Source organism: Lissotriton helveticus, chromosome 11 (genome assembly GCF_964261635.1).
Source record: "Lissotriton helveticus chromosome 11, aLisHel1.1, whole genome shotgun sequence".
In the NCBI taxonomy this organism is placed as follows: Eukaryota; Metazoa; Chordata; class Amphibia; order Caudata; family Salamandridae; genus Lissotriton; species Lissotriton helveticus.
Window position 1 is genome coordinate 1,107,799,442 of NC_136072.1, and position 21,646 is coordinate 1,107,821,087.

The window sequence follows — 21,646 nt, forward strand, 5'->3', positions numbered from 1 at the left end:
CTGACCAAGGACCTCTTTAGCGAACAGCCATAATGCTTATCTACTCCTGTGATGGATTCAAAAGTTGCCCTCCCAAAAGTGTGTCAGTGACTAACAGACACTGGAAGAAGACCAGTTGGTCAAAGATAGTTTTCAAACAAGTGCCTATGTTTATGCAAGCTCTGTGTTCTTTGTAGCTGATAACTCACTTAGCTGAAACATTAAATTTTTCACCCTCTGGCTTAAGAATAATACAGCATCTTCTTATGTCACATTACTACATCCTCAAGGATTGGCTGATATCACTAGGGCATTGCCGGGATAGGCACTGACAGTCTCATGTGTTTATATTTCTACTACCCTCTTCTGCATAGTCTCCTAAGTATGGAATATAAAACAGGCAATTTCCCATTTATCAGGTAGCTAGAAATCTCTTTGCAAGGGTCCGGTTCCTATCTTTCCCAGGCTCTCACCTCCATGAGGTCCACGACAGCCACCACGTCGGCCAAGGAGATCTCATCGCCGATGATGAAGGGCTTGTCCTTCAGGAACTTCTGCTGAAACTGGTCCAGGATCATATTCAGTTGTTTCAGGACGACTTCCATCCTTTCAGAGTCCATTTCTGTATCCAAAAGTATGGGGGTCAGGACCTGCAGGAAGAAGGGAGCTTGAGTACCCATCTTGCGGAGAGCTGACTTCATCTTAGCAGAAGGTGGAAGTTTCCTTCTTGAGCCACCAGATAAATAAGCTCAAAGAAAGAAACGGATGATACTGTACTTTATCCATACACAGAAAAAGACATAGGCTTTTGGGGAAGAAAGTTATGGGACAACAACCCATTACTCCTGAGAACAGGGGGAGGCTATCACTTATCACTCCTGATGGAGATGGCCAATGCAATGAGTTTCAGCACTATATACATTGATACTAACATATCATATCAATATTCAAGAACAGTATCGCATAAAGAAACATCTAGAGACAAAGTGTATGTTTCTTGGCGAAATTTTCCTCTTTATTTTTCACAAGCAGATTTTCTTTTTAACATTGCACATATCATAGCCTTATAGCCAACGCGTTTCGTCTCCAATGAGACTTCTTCAGGGCTTCAACATATGGCATACAACGTATTCCTTAAAAAATCATAAGATTTCAGATCCAATGGTCATGGGATGACATTGTTCTGCCTAGGTCACAGGTACTCGGCAGCGGCATAATAACTGACCGCTTGTGTAATCAGCATCCAGTTTTCTGCAGCGGTCCCTTCAATTACCATGTGTTCCTCCTTATGCCAGCCGCCACAATTAACAAGAGGGAATCTGTCACGCGGGGAGAGCATCCAAGTTACTGATCTGTTGCCATCCCACTTCTGGTCTTGGAACCGAGGGAGACATTAGAGGCCTCTATTTCTTTGAGAATCGGTATGGCTGACTAAGGCACCTTATGAGTTGGAACGACTTTTCCAACTCCCAATGTGACTTTAGTATATTGCACAATATTGTTTGGCAGAAACAAAGCCAATGATTTTGATAATCATACGAGCTAATGAAATTGATTGATAATGGGGCAATTCCAGCTTTCCAAACAGAAGGATGGCTTGCAGCCCCACTCCAGCTCTAGTTAAATACTAAGGGAGTTATTTAAAAGCCCCTTGCGCTGCCTGGGCATCACTTTTAATTTGGGAAAAAGTGACGAATCAGAGGTGCAAGGGGCTTGTAAATTAGCTCATGAGGGGTCTGTTTACTAAGATTTAAAGCCGTATTTGCATCACAAAAGTGACGCAGAACAACGCTAAATCTTTTTTAACCTATTTACTTTCCAGCGTAAAACCGGTTTCACGCTGGACAATAACTTGAAAGTAACGAAAAGCAGTGCTTAGCCCTGCTTTGCATTACTTAGTGCCAAAGGGGCGTACCATGAGTGATGCATGTGTGTTCCCATGCAACCACCCAAGGTTTCTGACACTAACCCCTATTCACTTAAAAAGTAGACCGGGTTTAGCGCAAGAGAATAGTGCCCATTTCAAATAGGCACTACAAAGGAGAAATGTTTTATTTTCTCCTTTCTTTTCTGACTTTGTTTACGTGCTGCACTGTTCAGCATACATACAAAGTGGGGAAAGGCTTCAAATTGGTCTAAGCATAGAATTGTGTACTGGAAGGGTTCCCTTACAGTACATAACCTATACTGGACTCACATAGACACCCTTGCGCTACGGTGGAATGGTGTGTCTGTGGTGCATGGCAGCATATTTCTGCACTGGACCTAGGGAGAGGGGAGGAGAGTGCCATATTTCTGTAAATATGGTGCTCTCCTGCTGCCTCCTTCTCGCGCAGCATTTGCGGCTGCTGCATTGCGCTCTATAAGAATCTAGGAAATCTGCCCCTTAGTTTGCCCGCAAGCTTCTATTGTAATGGTAGGTTTTTTCACACTATTTTTCATTATAGCTCCCAGGAGAAAACACTAGCATCCAGAGATACTCCACGCCAATCCTCCCAAAACCCTAACACATGGTAATCACTTGCCGCTTTTGTCTGTATAATTCCCAGAAGGACTTATGGGCAGTCTAAGGCGATAGACACCACACCTTAAGGCACACCCAAAGAAGGATACATGTGGAGCTTGAGCTCTGCTAGATGACAATGTTCAGGGCTCTATGTTTAACAAAGCACACGCAAACAAAAGACAACCCTCACCTGAGAGTGTCCCACCTATATACCCCAGCTATACAAACGAGACGTTCATAGGACAGGAGTACTATAAAGCATCTCAGAAAGCAAGATCTCAGATCACCTACTAGGATAGACCCTTTGATGCATAAAAGTTACCTTGCCTACTCTGACAGTACACTTAAGGACACCCACACTAATGCATGTCCATTGCTATACACTCATCAGCCTTCCTATCCCTGGCAGGCATTCTGGGACGTATAGGGATCTTACAACACTCCCGGAGGAGTGATCGGCACTCTCCATGAATAAAGAGAATCTAGATACGGATGCATAGTAATCCATAACCCTAGTCCCTATACTGCTGTTGCCCTCTCATTCCATGCTTTCAGGACACCATGGTTGTAGTCATGGAATTTTCTTTCGCAAATCAATGTTACCACACGTGCCCCTGCCATTTCAGATCAATGGGAGCCACCCAAGGCTACAAGTCCCCAAAAAATATAGGTTGTCTAATAAAAGCTCAGGATTGCAAACATGGTGTCCAGCAACATGGAGCTAGGTGGCAACTTTATTCCATTCTCTCTTTTAAAAAAGCTAGGTATATAGATCGCGACACAGGGGAAGAGTAAAAGCAACAAAACACAAATGAATTAACTATTACACCCTGAACCAGACATCTGAAGAACAGCTATACTCAAAAACAAGCATAACCAGGCACTATTCCATGCCCTCTGCTGCTTACCTTGCACCAGAAGACCTCTGAGCTATACGCCCGCACCGCGGTGTGCTGCCAAGCGAAATACTCGTCCACCCTAGTGCGCTTCTCTAGGTCTGCTGGGTACCAGTGGTCCGGGGTGTCAAACTTGCGGGAGAGGTAGAGGAGAATTGCAATGCTGCAAGGAGGTGGCACAAGAGAATTAAAGCCACAATTGACAAACATGCTTGAACGTAATAAAGTGAAGCCACAACAGTAATGTCACTGGACGATCTGAAAGCAAAAACCCAAATTGTGTTCCCTGCTTATTTGAGGATGAGTAAATATTAATCTGGACTAATCCTCTGGCCAACTAGTTAAGACTATGTCACCTTTTTTTTCATTCAGGGACCGACCTCATTTAGTTGGAGTGAGGCATAGGGTCGGAATATGAGTACCCCGAGGGGTATTTGGTTTTTTATCACACTTGATAAAATCCAACACCCGGGGTCTCTAAAATTATCGGGTAAGATTAATAGCATCTATTCTGTGTTTTTGCCCTGTAATGGGAAACAAAATACAGATGTTGGTGTCTACAACAAAAAAAATCTGCATATCCCTGTAATTACCAGGAATTGTTTTCCTGTTAAATTACCGAAATTTAATGAGGATTTCAGATTTTTTGATTTTTTAACATCCTATAATTAGCGGATGCGATTAAGTCTAAACAAGCCCTATCTGGTGGATACTACTTAGTAAATTTACCCTCTAATAGATAGCAGATTCCTCACCTTATGAGTGAGTCGAAAAGCAGTACCTACCAGAAAGCGGGATTGGTGAGTGCCTAATTAACCAAGGAAATCCTATAACAGAGCCATGTGAAGTATCCATCACTCCGTGCCTGAGCTGCCAGGCAGCTGTATTTAGCAAAGGTATGTAGAGAAGACCAATGGGCTGTCTGGTAAATGCCAACCATGGGAATGCCTGTGGTAGGAGCAGTAGAAGCTGTCATGGCCATCATATAGTGTGCTTAAATGTTAGCTGTGTGAATTTAGTATCCTAGGCATGGCAGATCTTAATAGAAAGTGTAATGCTACATGAAATAGCACGCATGGTCACCTCTTTTCCTTTCTCAGTACCTCCAAACCCTACAAAAAGATCATGTCATCATTGTAGGAGACAGGTCGTCTGTGGTCTAGCCTGTGCAGCCACTCCTCTTCTTCAGAAGATTGAGGTAGGGCCAATAAATATGGGAGGGCGATAGACTGGTCAGTGTAGATGGATGTCAGAACTTTCTGTATGAACAAGTTCATAGAACCGTCTTTCTTGGTAGAAGACAGTGAACGGTAGATGGTCCTGCAACTTTCTGATCATGTGGGCGAAAGTATTAGAAGTCATGAAAACTGTTTTTAACATCAAGAGATGAACAGAGCAACTGTGCAGTGGTTGCAGTGGTGATGCTCTGAGAAAAGTCAATACTAATCCCTACTGCAGAAGAACACATGGCATTATCAGAGACATATACAATTTATTTTTCAAGAACTGTATCACTAGAGGTGGTCTGAATAATTAAGGCTGGGTGGGAAGACATAAGAATGCAGATAGAGCATCAAAATAGTGTTTCACGATAGAGACTGCTAAACCTTGCTAAGAAAGGAAAAGTGCGAAGTGCAGAATGTTAGAAAAGCAATCAGTTGAGGGTTTTAATCTATGAACTGGCACAAAGGAGCAAATGTAATCCAATGGATTAATGTGGTAGCTGTTTCAGGAAGCCAAGATGACATCCGCTATCTTTTGTGGCAGACACAGCTCAATCTCCTTATGTGTAGACGAGGCATCTGAAGATTGCAGTAGAGGACATGGCCACCCTTCTATGAAAGCAGGTCTATTCTGTGTTGAAGGGCGAGAGTGGGCTGAATGCTACGTTTTAACATGTTTAAGTACCAAATCATCCTCACCCACTTTGGGGCAAAAACAGTGTGTGGAAAGCACATAGGAAAGTGACTCCGTCCATCACATTTGAATGGATCTCCAACTCACGATCCTCATGAGACTCAGGATATAACCATCACAATCAAAGAGCCTGTCAAACAGACTGCCACCAGGAAAAAACCCTTTAGCAGAGCCCACTGCCACAAGCACAAGCTGTTCCAGCACATTGTCAAGGAACCCGCAGTAACCCGTTGGCTGATATAATGGATGGGATATTTTCCCTTAATTTTAACTCAAGAATAGTGTGGTCAAAATATCTAGAAGGTATGTCTGTGTATCTTTACTTGACTCCATATATGAACCGTGACAATATATTGATATTTAAGGTATGCAGATGTGGAGTCAAGAATAGTAACTCTATACTTACCTAAATGCACTTGCCTTCTATAAATTGTGGTCCTCGACATTTTGGCCATGATATTTTGGTAGCACAATATTTTTGGAGCTGATATTTCAACATATAACAATGGATGGTAGTGGTGTTGTCCGAGAGTACCTGCACAACATGCCTGAGATTGAGGAAATAAACTCTTTTGGGGCTTGATTAGGAGATTAAAAGCCTTGCTCTATAATGTCCCTTGGATGTGTGCCCCAGCCAAACAAATATGTATTCATAACAATGACTGCATGCCTGCAGAGGACAGAAGGAATGGACCCCTGAGATGCTAGAGAAGCATATTAATCATGGATGTGTGGGAGAGCGGAACAGAAGCCATCCACTTGGTTCCAGTTCAGTGAGGACCTGGCCTTTCCATGTGGGCAGGCTTGTTTCCATTGGAGCAGGGTTAAGACTGATTTGCATATGGTTGGGTCGAAACTGAAGTGGGATGGTGTGAAATATAACAATGGATTTGGATGCAGCCCTGAGTAATTTTCATGGGTTGAGATTCATTCAAGCATTCCATCCATTACTTTTTCTATACCTTCGAACCAGGAGAGTCCAGAAGACCATTGGGATTTAGCCAAGAGGATTGATGGATAGCCCTGTGGCCAGTCAAAAGGACTTGATCTTCACAGATTGGCAGGTGGATTCAGGAACTCTGTGTTAAGTTTTTTAAAGACTGTGATTAGATCCATAGAGCACTAGGAAGAGATCAGTGATGGGGATTTGCACATGGGGAGTCTTTGAATGGTCCTGAAAGGGTGACGTTTCTTCGAGGAAGAACCGAACTTCTTCTTGCGGCATTTCTGGTGCTCTCTGAAGGGGAACCCCTAGCAGGATCACTGTCAAGAGACTTAGCTGGGGAAAGGGAGAGGCACTTTTCAGAGGTGGCCTTATGGTGAAACAGGCTTCCTACTCCCTGGAATCTTTGGGTGGAGCGAGAAGTAGAAGTCACAGTCACTAGAGGATCATCAGGCACAGCATATAGATTGCAGTGGATTTGAACCCCAAGATTTTAGGAGGGGATTTTTGATCAAATCTGCAGTCACAGATGTGAGGAAAGTTTGGAAAACACTGAAGAAGAGCTCCAGGCCCTCATTGGTAAAGCTTGGAAATATAGGAACTGCTACCATTGTGACGAGCAGCACTGTATGTAGTTGATGCTGTCACATCTGAGGTGGACAAAGCCACTATGGGAGCAATGTGATGACACCTCGTGGTGCTGGAGAACTCCTGCTGAGGGGAAAATGTCTGGGCCCAGTCCTCACCTTATGAATGTCTCCAGGAGACATTCATATGGTGGGCAGAATTATCAATGATAAGCTTTATTTACATTTGGGTGTTTAAGTGATGGTGTTATCCTAGGAGAAGAGGCAATGATTTGGGGGTGAGGAATGTTCTGCGGGTATGAAGTTAAGCTTAGAGACTGAGTTTATGTGTAGGCTTTGAGATTATGGTTAGCGGTTATGATTATATTTAATGTTAGGGGTCAGGGTAAGGTTTAGGAGCTTGGTTGGGTTGAGTTTGCTGTTTGAGTTTTACTTAGGGCTTAGATTTAGTGGTGGAGTTAAGTTTACAGGTTAGGTTTAGTGTTGAGAGTTAGGGTTAGCAATGAGGCCCAGAAGTTATGGTTAGGCTTGGTGGTTAGGTTCGGTGGATGCAGGTTGGTGTCGCAGTTGCATTTAGTCATGGGGGTAATTTTATAGGCTAGATTAGGTTTAGCTGCGGGGATTATGGTAGTTCTTAGATGCTGGGATACCGTCAAACGAATGAATTTGTTGAAAGGAAGCAATCCAAATTAAGCAAATTCCAAATCATAATATGGACGAATCAAAAGTAACCCCAGCCCTTCCATCAGCTCTATGGACCGCCCACCCAGAATGTGTAACCTTTCAAACTCTGCTTCAAGCAGCAATGTCCTGATAGCCATGCTGGTGTTGGTACAGGAGGCAGGTGGGAAACATGGATGGATGCAGTGATATCATAATATTGTTAACAAGAGGGAACTTGTACAAACTTGTACATTTACAGTATATTTATCTGAGTACTTCCGTCATATTTATAAACACCTATCCCCTGTTGAATGGATCTTATTTGTATCTACTTTGAAGGATAAAAGGATGAGCAAACCCTGGTGAAGTTTTCCTGCAACCATCTTCTAACTGGAGATGCGGCACCATGCCACCATGAGCACTCACCTTTCGGCCAAGGTGAAGTCTCCATCCTTCAGGGCTGGAACTTTCCGCAATGAATTCACTTCCTGGAACTCTTCACTGTTATTTTCACCTAGGAGGAACAAAATATTAGAGTGCATGAATCCAGGGCAGCCCGATACCACAGCCTATGGTTTAGGAGATACAGGAGGTAATTTTAACTTTTTTCACTATACAGATCCTACCAGCATTTTTCCTCAAAGAGGAGGAAGTACTGACGTAGAGGAGAGAGTACCTAGGTGTGAAATCCAAAGATGACGCCTCCCGATACAGCACCATAGTGGTGATCACATAACACCACCAGTGGCCAATATTGGTTGAGGGTTTTGGGTTGACAACTGGTACACGAAGATACCAGCAACTTATTAAGTTCACTCCCTTTTGATTAGGATGCGTTACATTTGTGGAAACTCAGTGACCTTAACATACTTTTCTTATTACATTACTTACCTGTGTTTTCACTTACTTTTTAAACTCTTTCTTTAAACTTAACATATGTTTGTACCTCCCCCCATTATATTTTTTGCAATGGTTTAGAAGTGTCAGTATGTGGTTATAAGCCATAAGAAATGGAGCTGGAGTAAAGTGGTGTTACCCAGGATGGTTGTAGCTGAGGGGTGCACAAGACCACTGTGGGAAGGATACAGATTGAAAATATTGCTAATCTCACACGTCTCATAGCGCGTACTCAAGTGGACCCATTTCAATGCACATCTGTCTCACCACCTCTACACACCCATGTTTCTCACCTCAATCTCCAAATGTCCTCTACACAGTTGCTGCTCTGCCTGCTGCCTGCCCTTAGCTGGTTCCCACTTCACACACTGTGAAAAAGGCCATCTAATGTGTGTAGTGAGATGTTTAAGCGTGTTATTCTTCGGTGCAGTTTGGCACACTCCAGTATGCTTTGTGGGTCAGAGTGCAGCTTTAACCAATCAGCAACTTATAAGCAAATGGTTTTATAGGTTTCTTAGTGCCTTATATGGGCTGGGTTTCGGGATATGGGCCTTGTAGCCCCATGGAGAGCCCTCTTGCCAAATATCCTCAAACCCTCAACTGCACAGCATCTCACCCTTCCAGGCACTTGTTAAAGTCTGGCCCGGGGTGCTGCCTCCAGGTGGTTACGTTTATGTGTTGAGCTAGGACAGATGCACTTAACATTTGTATAGGCTTTGTTACTGCAGAACCCCTGCTCAGCAGTACTAATGAATTCCATTAGCACGGCACAATGATGCAGACTTGAGTTTTATTTTTCAAAAAAAAAATAGTTCTGACGTGTCCCAGGCCAGTGGCCTAAGTATGGGTCTGGCTCAAGTCGCCTGCTCTTCTCCCACAAAACTTCCTTCATGTCCTTGCTCAGGTTCAAACTGCTGACTAGTCTCGCCACAGCTCTGTCTCAAGGGCTAGGCTGAATGTCACTGTATTGAGGGCCAGATTTACTAAAGTTGCTGCGCTGCACTGCGTTGCGTGAGGGGGAGAGTGCAGAACAGTGCCATATCTCCCAATATAGGGCACTGGCCTCCTCTCTCCCAGCACTAGTGCACTTTTGTTAGCCATGCCCCAATGCAGACACCCTTGCTCAATACTGCATGGGTATGAGTGTTCTCTGAAGCATAGGTCTAAAAACTATGCTTTATGGCTTTTCCCACTTTGTTTGTATGTGTGCTGTACAATGCAGCACATGTGCAAAGTAGGAAAACAAGGGGGAATGAAAACATTTCTTCTGGTTGCACCTGCTTCAAGGAGGAGCAGGATTTTGACAGAAATCCCTGTCTATACATCTTTGTAGATAGAGATTTGCACTAAAATCCATGGGAGGTTCCACTGGAACACCCATTGAGCTCCTCCTTGAGGCAAAGTAAGGCATGGCAGCGCACTACACAGCTTTACATTACTTTACAATACTGGGATAGTAAATTTCACCTTAGCACTTTGCGTCGGGTAACACAAACCTACCGCAATGCGATAATAAATCTGGCTCTGAGTGTCACTCCATCGTTGGAACCTACATCACCACCGTTACATTGTATCATTTTGGAAGGCGGGGATTTTTTATTTATTTAAGTTACCCTTACCACATTTCATTTATTAAATGAAACCTTACCTTGATTTTGTTTGTAGCGTCCCATGATGTAATGGCCTCTTTGTGGTAGGGTTTACGAAGAACTGCTATTATTCACGTATTCCGAAGAAGAGGATCCTGGTCTGCTGTATCACACCAGCCATGAGGATTCTCCTACGACCAATGAGGACACCAACCTACCTCTGTGTCGACTAAGGAAGTGGTAAATTTGCCTCCTTCCCTCTTATCGATTGCGTGGTTCATCGTTATGAGAGTGGAACAGTCGTCTACATGTTCAGACTGAGTCAGGTGCTTATGGGACAGAGACTTTGTAGAGCTTGAGTCTGTAGAACACTAATAGGGTCTAAGGAGCTTTAGAGCACAGGACACACTGGGGAGGCACTCAGTACCTTTGAGGAACCAGGTGCCCTCTCTTGGACAGTGTGGCAAACTTGGGGCAATCATAAGGTGACGAATATGTGAGCAGAATTATCCATCAGAAGGTTTGTTGACACTTGGGGGTTTAGATGATGGGGGTTATCTTCGGAAAGGGGCATAGGTTTAGGGGTTGAGGATTGGCCTGTGGTTGCATTTAGAGGCTGAGCTTATGTGTAGGCCTTGAGATTAAGGTTAGCGGTTAGGATTCGATTTGTATTAGAAGCTTAAGAAATCATTACGGTGTGAAGAGCTTGGGGTAGATGGAAAAACATTAGTTGCAAACTGGAGCATTTTTCAAAAGCCATATTTTGTACTTGCACAAAGGGGTCTCAGCTTTGGGTAGACGTCTTCTTTAAGCTCAACATGATCACGGGCCTGAACTTGCAACCAAGGGAGAAGGTCATACTATTCAGTGATTTTCAGCTGAAAGGAAGGGGACGCTAAAGAAAAATACAATAAGATTTTTCAGGGGATTAACGGTAGCAAACAATGTGATGCTTTCCAATTGGAAGTCAATTCTATCAAAGTACAAATATTCTTGGGTTCCAGATGTTTTCAAATTAGACTGCATCGAAGAACTCTTTTAGAGCTGCAATAACAGGATGTATCTTTCATTTGATGTTGAACAACTTCCTGGAGCTTTAGTTGGTAGACTGACATTAGAGAAGTTGTCAGCAGACAACATTTCACGTCCCTCTTTCATCCTCTCTGTTAGCATTATACTGAGTGCTTATTTATTGACATATTAGGGCCTCCTTCAATGGAGTTAATAGGAATGTGTGAAAGCAAGCAGTATTTGTGGAACCTCACATTGGACTCAACTTGTATCGACTGCCAGTTCACTGTTCTTTCTAAGTGCACCAATATGATACTATATGAATCTTCCTGAACATTGGCAATTTAAATGTTTTGGGGCCATTCCACAAAGGCGTAAAAAAGAGTATATAAAAGAGTATTAGAGAAGTATTACTTTACAAGTTTCAAAATGCCTCTTAATTTTTAGTAAAGTCCCATCTGCGATTACACCCCCTGCGCTTACTCTTCTTAGTCACATGAAGTCTGGAGATGCTGGACCGGAGGGAATCCTGACATGCTCGGGTGACCTCCTCAATTCCTTCCTTTCCCAAGCAAATCCCTGGATCCATTTAGGTCACCTCTCTGAGCCCTGCTCCACCCCTGGTGGCCTTTTACTCTTCTTCATCACATGAAGTCTGGAGATGCCGGAGCAGAGGAGATCCTGGCATGCTCCTTTCTTACCCAAGAAAACCCCTGGATCCATCTAGGGGATCTCTCTGAGCCCTCTTCCACCCCAACCTACTGATGGTCCCTATGACCCCTCTTAGTGATCTTATTGATCCCTCCCAGGGGGTCTCCTAGATCTCACTCTGTGCAGTTAGAAACCAGAAGAGCCAATGGCCTGTGACTAAACGGCAGATTATATGACTGACAGGGTCAGACCAAACTATAGGCAGGCACCACTGGAATTATGTGACTGTGGAGGGTCTAAATTATGCAGCAGGGATGAGTAAATTATGCAGCAAGAAAAGGCAAATTATGCGGCATTATGCAGCACAATTTGAGATAGTATCACTTTATTATTTTGTTATTTTTTAACTTGTTAACACTTTGTGGGCATTAGTTGCACCCCATTAGTACCAATTTCACACTAAATATAGCAATAAGCAACAGAAAGGTGACCAGTCAACCTTTTCAAAGGGCCTTCTACTGCGCAGCAACACATCACTGCAGTATTACTAACTTTTGAACTGTTCGAGCTAGAAGCTAAATTTTCTTTTGTTAAAATCTAAAGATTATGGTTTATATGGCAAACGTGGCAAATCTACAATTATGCCAAAATCTCTACATCCGCACAATCGCAAAATTCCAGTGTCCCTAAGTATAGGGCAGTCTGGCACTGCAAGAAGGGCACAGGGTGCCTGCATGGCCTGTTTTTGCTGTTGATTACACAAACATTGCCTGCCACAAGCACAAATGCATGCAGTCTCCCATACCACATGGATAGCCTGTATAAAGCATGACTCTACAAATTCAAAACTGCCCCGATTTCCAATTCAGGGTCACTGTTTTAGCTATCTGTTTCGCTAATGGGGTCAATTTTATTTTGGTGTGTGTGCCTATTTTCCTCCCCATTCTAACCCTGACGACTGGTACGTGCACCTGGGCTCAAATCGCAGCTTCCCTTCTTGCCAAAGTGTGCGATTCAGGACAAGCAGGTTGTCCCAGCTCATGCATTGCAAAGTCTACACATTGTTGCACAAACTTAAGCTTATGTTCAGAAATGAAAAATGGTAAGAGACGTCTATCAGAGACGATTGCGATGAAATGTCTTAAATCGAGATTAACGTAAAAATCAAAAAAGTAACTGGGGCCGTATTACACATTATTACTGTTTACGCCCGGCGCACCTTTAATAAGGTGTGCCGGGCACAAACAATGATAATGATATATGCGCTGCCCCCAAGGCAGCGGTTAACCCTCAGGGCAGCACATTCATGTGAAAACACAGAGCAGCCGATCCGTGTTTTCACTGTGCACGCAGCTCCCGCCTACATTTTCAAAGGGGTTTAGAGATCCCCTTGCAGGTGGGTACAGTCAATTCAATTCAGTTTATTAAAGTTTTGGAACTCCAATGAGGTCCACTTAAAAACATACATACCAAATAATACATAAAGTGCAATAAAACCATGTAACAACACAGTAATGACAAGGCAGTCCGAATAAAAAATTTCCAGCAAAGTTTGGAATTAGCAGCCAACAATGAGAGAACAGGGCATATAACCTGAACTGTGTAAGTAACAAATAGAAAGGAACCAGATCATGTGCAAATTTACAATTTAAGGTAAAAAATTAAAGAAGCACAAGCCCTTAAAAATGGTAGACAAAACAATGCGAGATACATTCGTAACTAGGAGAGGATATTATGACTACAGAGTCAACAGCTCAGAAATTATACCCCACTTGAAAAATATACAATTAAAATATGTACATAAATTCCTTTAAAAAGTTTAACAATTTTACACACACTGCTTCATTTTTGGGATTTAACCCCTTCCATGCTGGTGACGAACCCCAGCCGTCACGCTCCACGGTGCTCGTGTGTGGATGACGGCTGGGGTTCGTCATGGCCCCGCCCTGTACTTTCCACGGCCGCACACGGGGGAATCGCGACCGCACGGAAGGGGTTAAAAGAAAGTTGCGAGCTGAAGCTACATCCTTAACACCATTTTGTAAAAAAATCGCCTAAGTCAGCGACGGCGATGAAAGGCCAGTGAGGGACAAACTAACAAAACATGATTCAGGTTTTGGATGCTCAGTTCACAAAAATCACAATCACTGCACCCGCCTGCAAGAGGATGTCTGGGGGGTCCATGGGACCAGGGGCGGATTGGCAAGGCGGGCATTCGGGCATGGGCCGAAGGGCCGGTGCCTCAGTGCCCTCTGTGGGCCGTTTTTTTCTCCCCTGTCCCAGTCCACTGAGAGTGAACTTGGAAAGGGGAGAAAAAAAAACGGCCCACAGAGTGCATGGAGACAGACAGAGAAAATGAAAGCAGCCTCGCTGTGCGGCCGGACAGCGATTGTCAGCTGTGGCCTCTCCTTCACCCCTGCCCTGCCAAGCAATCAAGCTGAGGCTGGGCTGGGGAGGGGTGATTGTTTGCAAGAATCGGCCTCCCTGGGGGCCAGGTGTTTCTCAGGCCTTTGAGCCATTTTCACCTCGGCCCCCCTGGGGCCCATGCAGCCCAGAAACGGTGTTAGTCTTAACACCTCGCCCACAGCCCTTCACGTTCAGGGCATAGTGGGCGAGGAAGAATGGGTCTTGCTGTGGGGGCCAGGTGATGTTTGGATTTTTTTTATTTTATTTATTCATTTATGCGATTTTATATAGCGCTAACTTTACCTGAAGGTGTCAGAGCGCTTCACACTAGGAACAGCAATAATACATGAGGAGAAAAATTACAAGTGGACAAATTACAAAAGCAAACGTTAAGTTACATGAATCAAAAGTGACAATAGTGAGCAACCAAAATACATGAGGTAGCAATCGGTACATTACAGGAGGAAAAAGTGATATGAGTGCAGGTTACAAAAGCATACAAAGTACAAGTAGAGGTATAATACTGCAATAAATGGCAGACACTCCAGCACAAGAACAAACGTTACGTAGGCAATGGTGGCACTTGTGCAAGTATCTAAAGCAAACAAAAGTGAGAGGTAGCATACAGTGTGATACCAGAGAAAAGTGACGTGTGCAAGTTACAAAAGGGTACCATACACAGGTACAAGGTAATACTACAGTAAATGGTAAACACTCAAACTGCCAGAACACACTGGGAAGGCACTTACCATGCACCAGCTTCACCTCAGCCTCCCCCCTGGCTACCTGGCTACCTTGGATGACCCAGAAAGCTGTGTTTTGTGCTCCCCTGCCAGGACATTTTCCCGAGGCCTGGAGGGCTGATTAATTTACTAATTGCAGGGGCCTTACCTCTGTTCATGTGCTCCTGAGCTGAAGGTCTGGGGAGGGCTAAGTAGGTTAGTAATAGCAGGGTCTTTGCTGCTTTTCAGTTGCTCCTGTGCTGGAGGGCTGGAATAATTCTGTGACAGAAAGGGGCCTTGCTATTTTTTTTAGTTGCTCAGCATGTAGGCCATTGTCACCTTGGACCTGTGCAAGAACAGTATTCTCCCACTTTCATTACTTGTCTGTGCAAATGGTGTTTCATGAAAGGGCACGCCCCTTGAATGTGGGACACGCCCCTTAAATATGGGCCACGCCTCTTGAATGTGGGCCACTTTTTTCGTCAGTGCCCGGGCCGAATTGTGATCCCAATCCGACCCTGCATGGGACCCCCTTTACCCCCTGCAGAGGGCTGCTCTCAGGGGGCGCACTGACAGTGCACCAACTTTGAAATGGCGCATTGTCAGTGCGCTTCCTGAGGGCTGCTTTGACTCTGCACCAGCGTCTGTAATATGGCGTGGGCGCAGTCAAAGGAATTACCTCATTTGCATAGGGCACGCCCCTATGCAAATAAGGGAACGCCCTCTGTTGATAGTGCCGGCACTTTAAGTGTGCCAGCGCTATCAGTATTATAGAAGGGGACGCACAAGCGTCGACGCCCCCTTCTATAATACCAAAGTGCCCCAGTTGCGCGCAAGGCATGCGCAAATGCCCGTTGCGCTCCCAGAGCACCTTCCGTAATACGGTCCCTGGAGTCCCCTCCAGATAGCAAGGGGGCGGAAGGCTGCAGCTGGAAACAAAAGTAGAGCCTTTTAGAAGTCCATCACACTCTTTCTCCCTGTACAGCCCCTTTCACTCCACCCCAGGTAACTTTTGTGCTGGCTGTGACCCTCAAAAAGAGCTCAGACCCTCCCAATGGCCTCCCTGTCAGGGTGAGAGACTGCTGACAGGAGGAGACCCACCACATGCTGTGCCTGCTCAGTTTGGCCAGTGCTTGAAATGGAAATTTGAAAAAAGAAGTTTCTAAGAAGTGCCAGTACTCTCCAATTAAAAGTATTACTGTGCCTCTTGAGAAGTCCCAGCACTCTCCCTTTCAAAATAAAAAAGTGCTGGTACTCAGTACCGGGAAGTACCGGCCCATTTAAAGCACTAAGTTTGGCCCAATATTATCCTACTGCACAAGACAAGGAGCCAGACATTTTCTCTGCTTGGTTATCACGAGCTTCGATCTTCGCTCTGAGGTTACAGACGCCTTCAAGGTCAAGCGCAAGCGGCCGAACCGGCCCAGGAAAAAGTGATTTTATCTGCGGAAGAAAAAACCGGCCCACCAGCATGCTGCAGTTGCCTCAGGCCCCTCGGGCAATGCTCGATTGCCGTCCTGCCTTTCGATTGCTCGGCTCTTAAGCTCCCGCCAGGCCCCTGTCCCGACCACAATGAGTGACGTCAGGTATCTCTCGCCCACCTAAACCCACCGCCCGGCCTCACTCACCTTTAAACAGGTCCACCAGCTTGAACTCGAAGTCGATGTTGTTCGCCTTGGCGAAGATGAAGACGGCGCGGCAGGGCTGGGACATGAGGTCCAGGTAAAGCTGCAGCATCCTGGGGACAGAGCTGACAGGTACCGGAGAGAAGGGAGCCTCAGGGTGAGAGGCCGAGGCGAGGAGAGCGCAGGTGGAGAGAAGTGAGCCTCAGGGTGAAAGAGGCCAAGGCGAGGAGAGCGCAGCTGGAGTGAAGGGACCCTCAGGGTGAGAGGCCAAGGCGAGGAGAGCGCAGCTGGAGAGAAGGGCCCCTCAGGGTGAAAGAGGCCAAGGCGAGGAGAACGCAGCTGGAGTGAAGGGACCCTCAGGGTGAGAGGCCAAGGCGAGGAGAGCGCAGCTGGAGAGAAGGGACCCTCAGGGTGGAAGAGGCCAAGGAGAGGAGAGCGCAGCTGGATAGAAGGGAGCCTCAGGGTGAGAGGCCGAGGCGAGGAGAGCGCAGGTGGAGAGAAGTGAGCCTCAGGGTGAAAGAGGCCAAGGCGAGGAGAGCGCAGCTGGAGAGAAGGGAGCCCCTCAGGCTGGGAGAGGTCAAGGCGAGGAGAGCGCAGTGGGAGAGAAGGGAACCCCTCAAGGTGGGAGAGGCCAAGGCGAGGAGAGGGGAGAGAGGCCGGATGGAATTGCAAAGCAGGAGGTAAGAGAACACCTGTGCAGAGAGAGGTTAGGGCACTGAGAGCAAATTAAGATAGAAGAGAGAGACCCTGTGGGGAGTGCAGACCGGTCCAAGGAGGAGAGAAGGGGCCCCGCGAAGAGGGTGGAGGTCACTGTTGTGTGAGGACAGATCTTACCTCACAAGCTCACACACAAACACACTCCAGACCAGACCAGAGCGGAGTGAGGGACGGGACCAGTGAGGCTCAGGATACCCGCAAGGTTGGCTGACTCCTGCAGGCGGCCACGCCCCTCCCAACTAGCCACGCCCACACGAATGCATACCAGCCCTTCTCAGTTCAAGAATGGACCCAGCATGCTTTAAAGTGGCTGTAAAGCACCCTCCTGACATGGGACAGGTGACAGGTATGCCGGTCACAGATAGAAGGGAGGGACTTCTAATGGTGCACCAAGCAAGCGCCCTGACTTACTTAGTGCAGTGTTCTGCGCTAGCTGGAGCCCATTACACAGAAGTGCAGCTTTGTGCATTATTTGGTGGAATGGGGGGCCTTTCAATGGATAACTAATCAAGTGCCCCGACGGGCGCAGTGTTCTGCTCTGCTTGAAGCCTCCAACACAAAAGTGCAGCTTTGTTCACAGTGCATTTTCTGTGTCCAGGGGTATGACTTGACTAGCGACTCCAGGCCGATTGATGAGGCCTCACATTCAAACTGCAGGTAAAGAGGACCCCAGGCTCACCGTGATCACATGTTGATGATAACAGCAATGGTCATAAATTGAGTATATAAGCCATAATCACATCATGATGACAAAAGCCATAATTATGTAGAGAGAGAGGAACAGGCAATGAATTAAGCAAGTCATATCAAGCCAAACTGTATCCTGCTGTGTTGACACCCATAAAAGTGCACGTGCAAAATATAAAAACAGAGCAATATGTAATAAAAGCAGTTAAACTATATATACAAAACAGCAGGAAAATCATTATGCTAAAAAACGAATAAAAATGACAACCGTACATGCTCCCACAATCAATATCATTGCCTAGTCTGCAGACAAAAGGCGACGACATTTAACACAGCATAACACAACTCAGGAATACCTAATTATTGCATGCGAGAAAAATCTTCTTTATGAGGCCTAGTAGAAAAACTGCGTAAAAGAGGCATCAGAACACGTTTCCTGTGAGTTGTGTAAAGACCTCAGAAAAGGATAAAGTGCCACGTGCTGTGATTAGATTTACCGTCACCTGGACATGCGGGAGGGGACAAAAACCACGATCCTCGAATGGGAACGTCACTGAAAGGTGAAAGGAGTTTAAAGCGTAACTTTGCGAGAAGAAACCTATGCCATGCTTTTGAGATAATTTGGAGATAAATCTCCGGGACAGGGCTCACGGTAGTACTCTCGGGTCCCTCACTGCTGAACTGCCCTATGAAACCCTTTTTAAAAAACAAGCTTTCAACTATATCAGAACCTAGGTGTCGAGAACGTTCGGGGTATAAGTGTAGTTCTGGAACCCTTAGCTTAATATATGTCAACCATGGTATTCTGGTAACATTATCTAAGGCAAGCCAATCCAATAACATTTCTTTGGTGAAGTTGGCTTCTGGCTTTCTCCAAGCTCTTAACTATGTTAGAAGGTGTTGCAGTTTAATGTAGTTTTCAACATAGCCCAACTCCGCCTCAGCATGGCATGCAGGCATTGGGCGAGGATTGTGGAACTGCCAGGTGCCTTCGTATAAACGTATTCTCAACCTTTTGTATTGAGCTAAAATCTGTGCACCTCCAAACTCCTGCACCAAAAGCACCAACTGACAAACATTTGCTTTTATATGCTGACTATTTCCTTTACTGGTTTGTGGCCAAGCCTCCTAGCAAAATGATTTTGCTAGGAGGGTTTGGCGAGGGCTCACTGCGTTATGCTCGTGTGCTGACTATTTTTAAAACTCCCGCTTTTTCTTTGATGCAATTTTATTTTAGTAGCGTTTTCACCTGGCTTTTAATTCCCCCTGTGCGCATACTTGCAATTTAAATTGTGTCCCTCACTGCTACTCTGGCGGCCCGGTCCCTCGCGCTTTCGAATTTCGGAGCGCCATTTTGGGTAGGTGCAGGAAACGCTAGACACTCCCGCGCTCTAGCAGTCAGGAGGACTGGCTAGAGACTGATGCCGGGAAGTGTTTAAAAGGAGGTAGGGCGTAGGATCCTCCTGTTTGGCGAGCGCTCACTGCGTTATGCTCGTGTGCTGACTATTTTTAAAACTCCCGCTTTTTCTTTGATGCAATTTTATTTTAGTAGCGTTTTCACCTGGCTTTTAATTCCCCCTGTGCGCATACTTGCAATTTAAATTGTGTCCCTCACTGCTACTCTGGCGGCCCGGTCCCTCGCGCTTTCGAATTTCGGAGCGCCATTTTGGGTAGGTGCAGGAAACGCTAGACACTCCCGCGCTCTAGCAGTCAGGAGGACTGGCTAGAGCTCCTCGTAAATCGAGGGCGATGACGCGCAGCGTGTGCGCGCAGCGTGTTTGCCGCAGCCACGCCGGAGTCACGCCAGAGTCCAGCCCGTCTGCGCCCCTCCGCGCTGAGGCCGGGCTGGACGGCTGGACCTCTGGCCAAAATAAGGTAGGCGCCCCTGTCTTGAAATATTCGTTACAGGATGTATTGCGGCTTAAGCCCTCTCCTGCCCCATGCTTTCACCGGTACAGACCTGAGGAATTCTCTACACGTCCCGGCTGTGCTTGCTTTCAGAGAGATGCGGATGAGCCTAAGCTCTCTCTCCCTCCTGCTCCTCCGGAGCCTCGCCCTTTTTCAACACCCAAAAGTCCTAGCGAAACTTGTCTTCTCCTCAATGCTCGCTCGCTTATTAAAAATAATATCGTTTTTAAGGAGCTTGTTCTAGATAAAACACCATCCTGGGTTTTTATCACGGAGACCTGGGCCAAAGATTCTTCAGGCCCTGATCTGGTCGAAGCGGTCCCTGAGGGTTATTGCCTAACCCGATATGACAGATTAGGCCGTGTTGGCGGTGGCCTGGCTATATTGTATCAGGATAAATTCCACTGCCATACTACACCCCTTTCTGACCCCAAGGATATATTTCAGGTCTTATACTTTTCCCTATCTGACTCTGCTAACCCTGCATTCAACGGAATCTTGGTCTATCGCCCCCCTGGCCCAAGAGCAGGATTTGGGCTGAAACTGATGCAGGTTCTGGAACCCTACTTTGGCCGACAAAATCTTACTATTCTAGGCGATTTTAATTTCCACCTAGAGCTATTGGAGGCGCACAACACTATTTCCTTGGTGGAAATAATGTCAGCCTGTGGACTCACCCAACTGGTGAATGGTCCCACCCACCGAGCGGGGCATACGCTCGATGGCATCTTTTCTAACGACCTAAGGCTGACAGTTACCAACCCTTTCCATCTTTCTTGGTCGGACCATCTGGCCGTCCCTTTCAATATGACCTATCTGACACGGGACTCTGTCAGAAGGGTCTCGAGCACTATGGAAGTGAGAAGGAACCTTAAAAAGATCAGGGAAGACTCTTTCCATCCATGGACATCTAGTCTGTCCATCCCTCGGGAGGTGGACACCTCCACAGCGGTTTCTATATACGAAAACATCATTTCGGAGGCCCTAGAGGAGTTGGCTCCAGCTAGGTCTTGTTATTCTGCTAGGAAAAGACCTTCAGCTCCCTGGTTCTCTGAACAACTACGGCTTCGTAGACAGGAAGTAAGGAGGCAGGAACGCCTATGGCACTCTAGCTGGGCCCCTAAGGATAGAGAAGCTCATAGGGTCCTGCTTAAAAACTACAAATTGGAAGTAATTAAGACCAAGCAGGAATATTTCACGGCACTCACTTCCTCACTTTCATCTCCTAGAGAACTTTTTAGGATTGTTGATTCCCTTACTTCCCTCCATACCCCGGATCCTGTGGTTGCCTCTCAGGACCTGTGCAACAAGATAGCTGCCTTCTTTCAGTCAAAGATCGCCGACATCTACACTGCTCTGGAGGCCCAAAAATCCTTGACCGCTGTACCCTTGCTGTCTGCTCTTTTTGAGCCTGGTGATGCTGAACCATCTCAACATCAGGATCTGGTATCCTTTCCTCCTCTCTCCTGTCAGGATCTTGAAATCCTGCTTGATAAAACCAAATCTGGCTCTCCGCTGGATGTCTGCCCGCTAAAGATCCTCAAGCAGTGCAGAGAATCTCTCCTTCCCCCTCTGGTTGACATCATGAACAGGGCGATGAAGGAAGGCATTTTTCCCCAGCAGTGGAAAAATGCTGTAGTAAAACCTTTGCTTAAAAAGCCTTCTCTGGATCCTGGGGTGTTAAAAAACTTTCGCCCCATCTCACTGCTCCCGGCTCCCGCAAAGATGCTAGAAGCCCATCTGAACAAACATCTGGCTGCATTCGTAGAGAGCTCGGGCTGTTTGGATCTTTCCCAGCATGGTTTCAGGAGGGAGCATAGCACAGAGTCTGCCCTCACCATAGTGCTGGATAATATCCGCACCAGGGTTGATGAGGGTCAGACCTCCCTCCTGATCCTTCTAGATCTCACAGCGGCCTTCGATACCCTATCTCCCGCGGTGT

General features: G+C 46.1%; 1 protein-coding gene across 1 annotated transcript in view; it reads right to left on the reverse strand.

The window, feature by feature from the left end:
• LOC144790944 (glutathione S-transferase theta-1-like) overlaps positions 1–16,504 on the reverse strand; it is a 32,225-nt gene extending 15,721 nt beyond the window's left edge. The window contains exons 1-4 of the mRNA XM_078665570.1: positions 16,396–16,504; positions 7,918–8,005; positions 3,394–3,544; positions 453–629 (exon numbers count right to left, since the gene is read on the reverse strand). Of these exons, the coding sequence (XP_078521696.1) occupies positions 453–629; positions 3,394–3,544; positions 7,918–8,005; positions 16,396–16,504 (525 nt within the window). The remainder of the gene's footprint in view (positions 1–452; positions 630–3,393; positions 3,545–7,917; positions 8,006–16,395) is intronic.
• Positions 16,505–21,646: the final 5,142 nt, after the last annotated feature.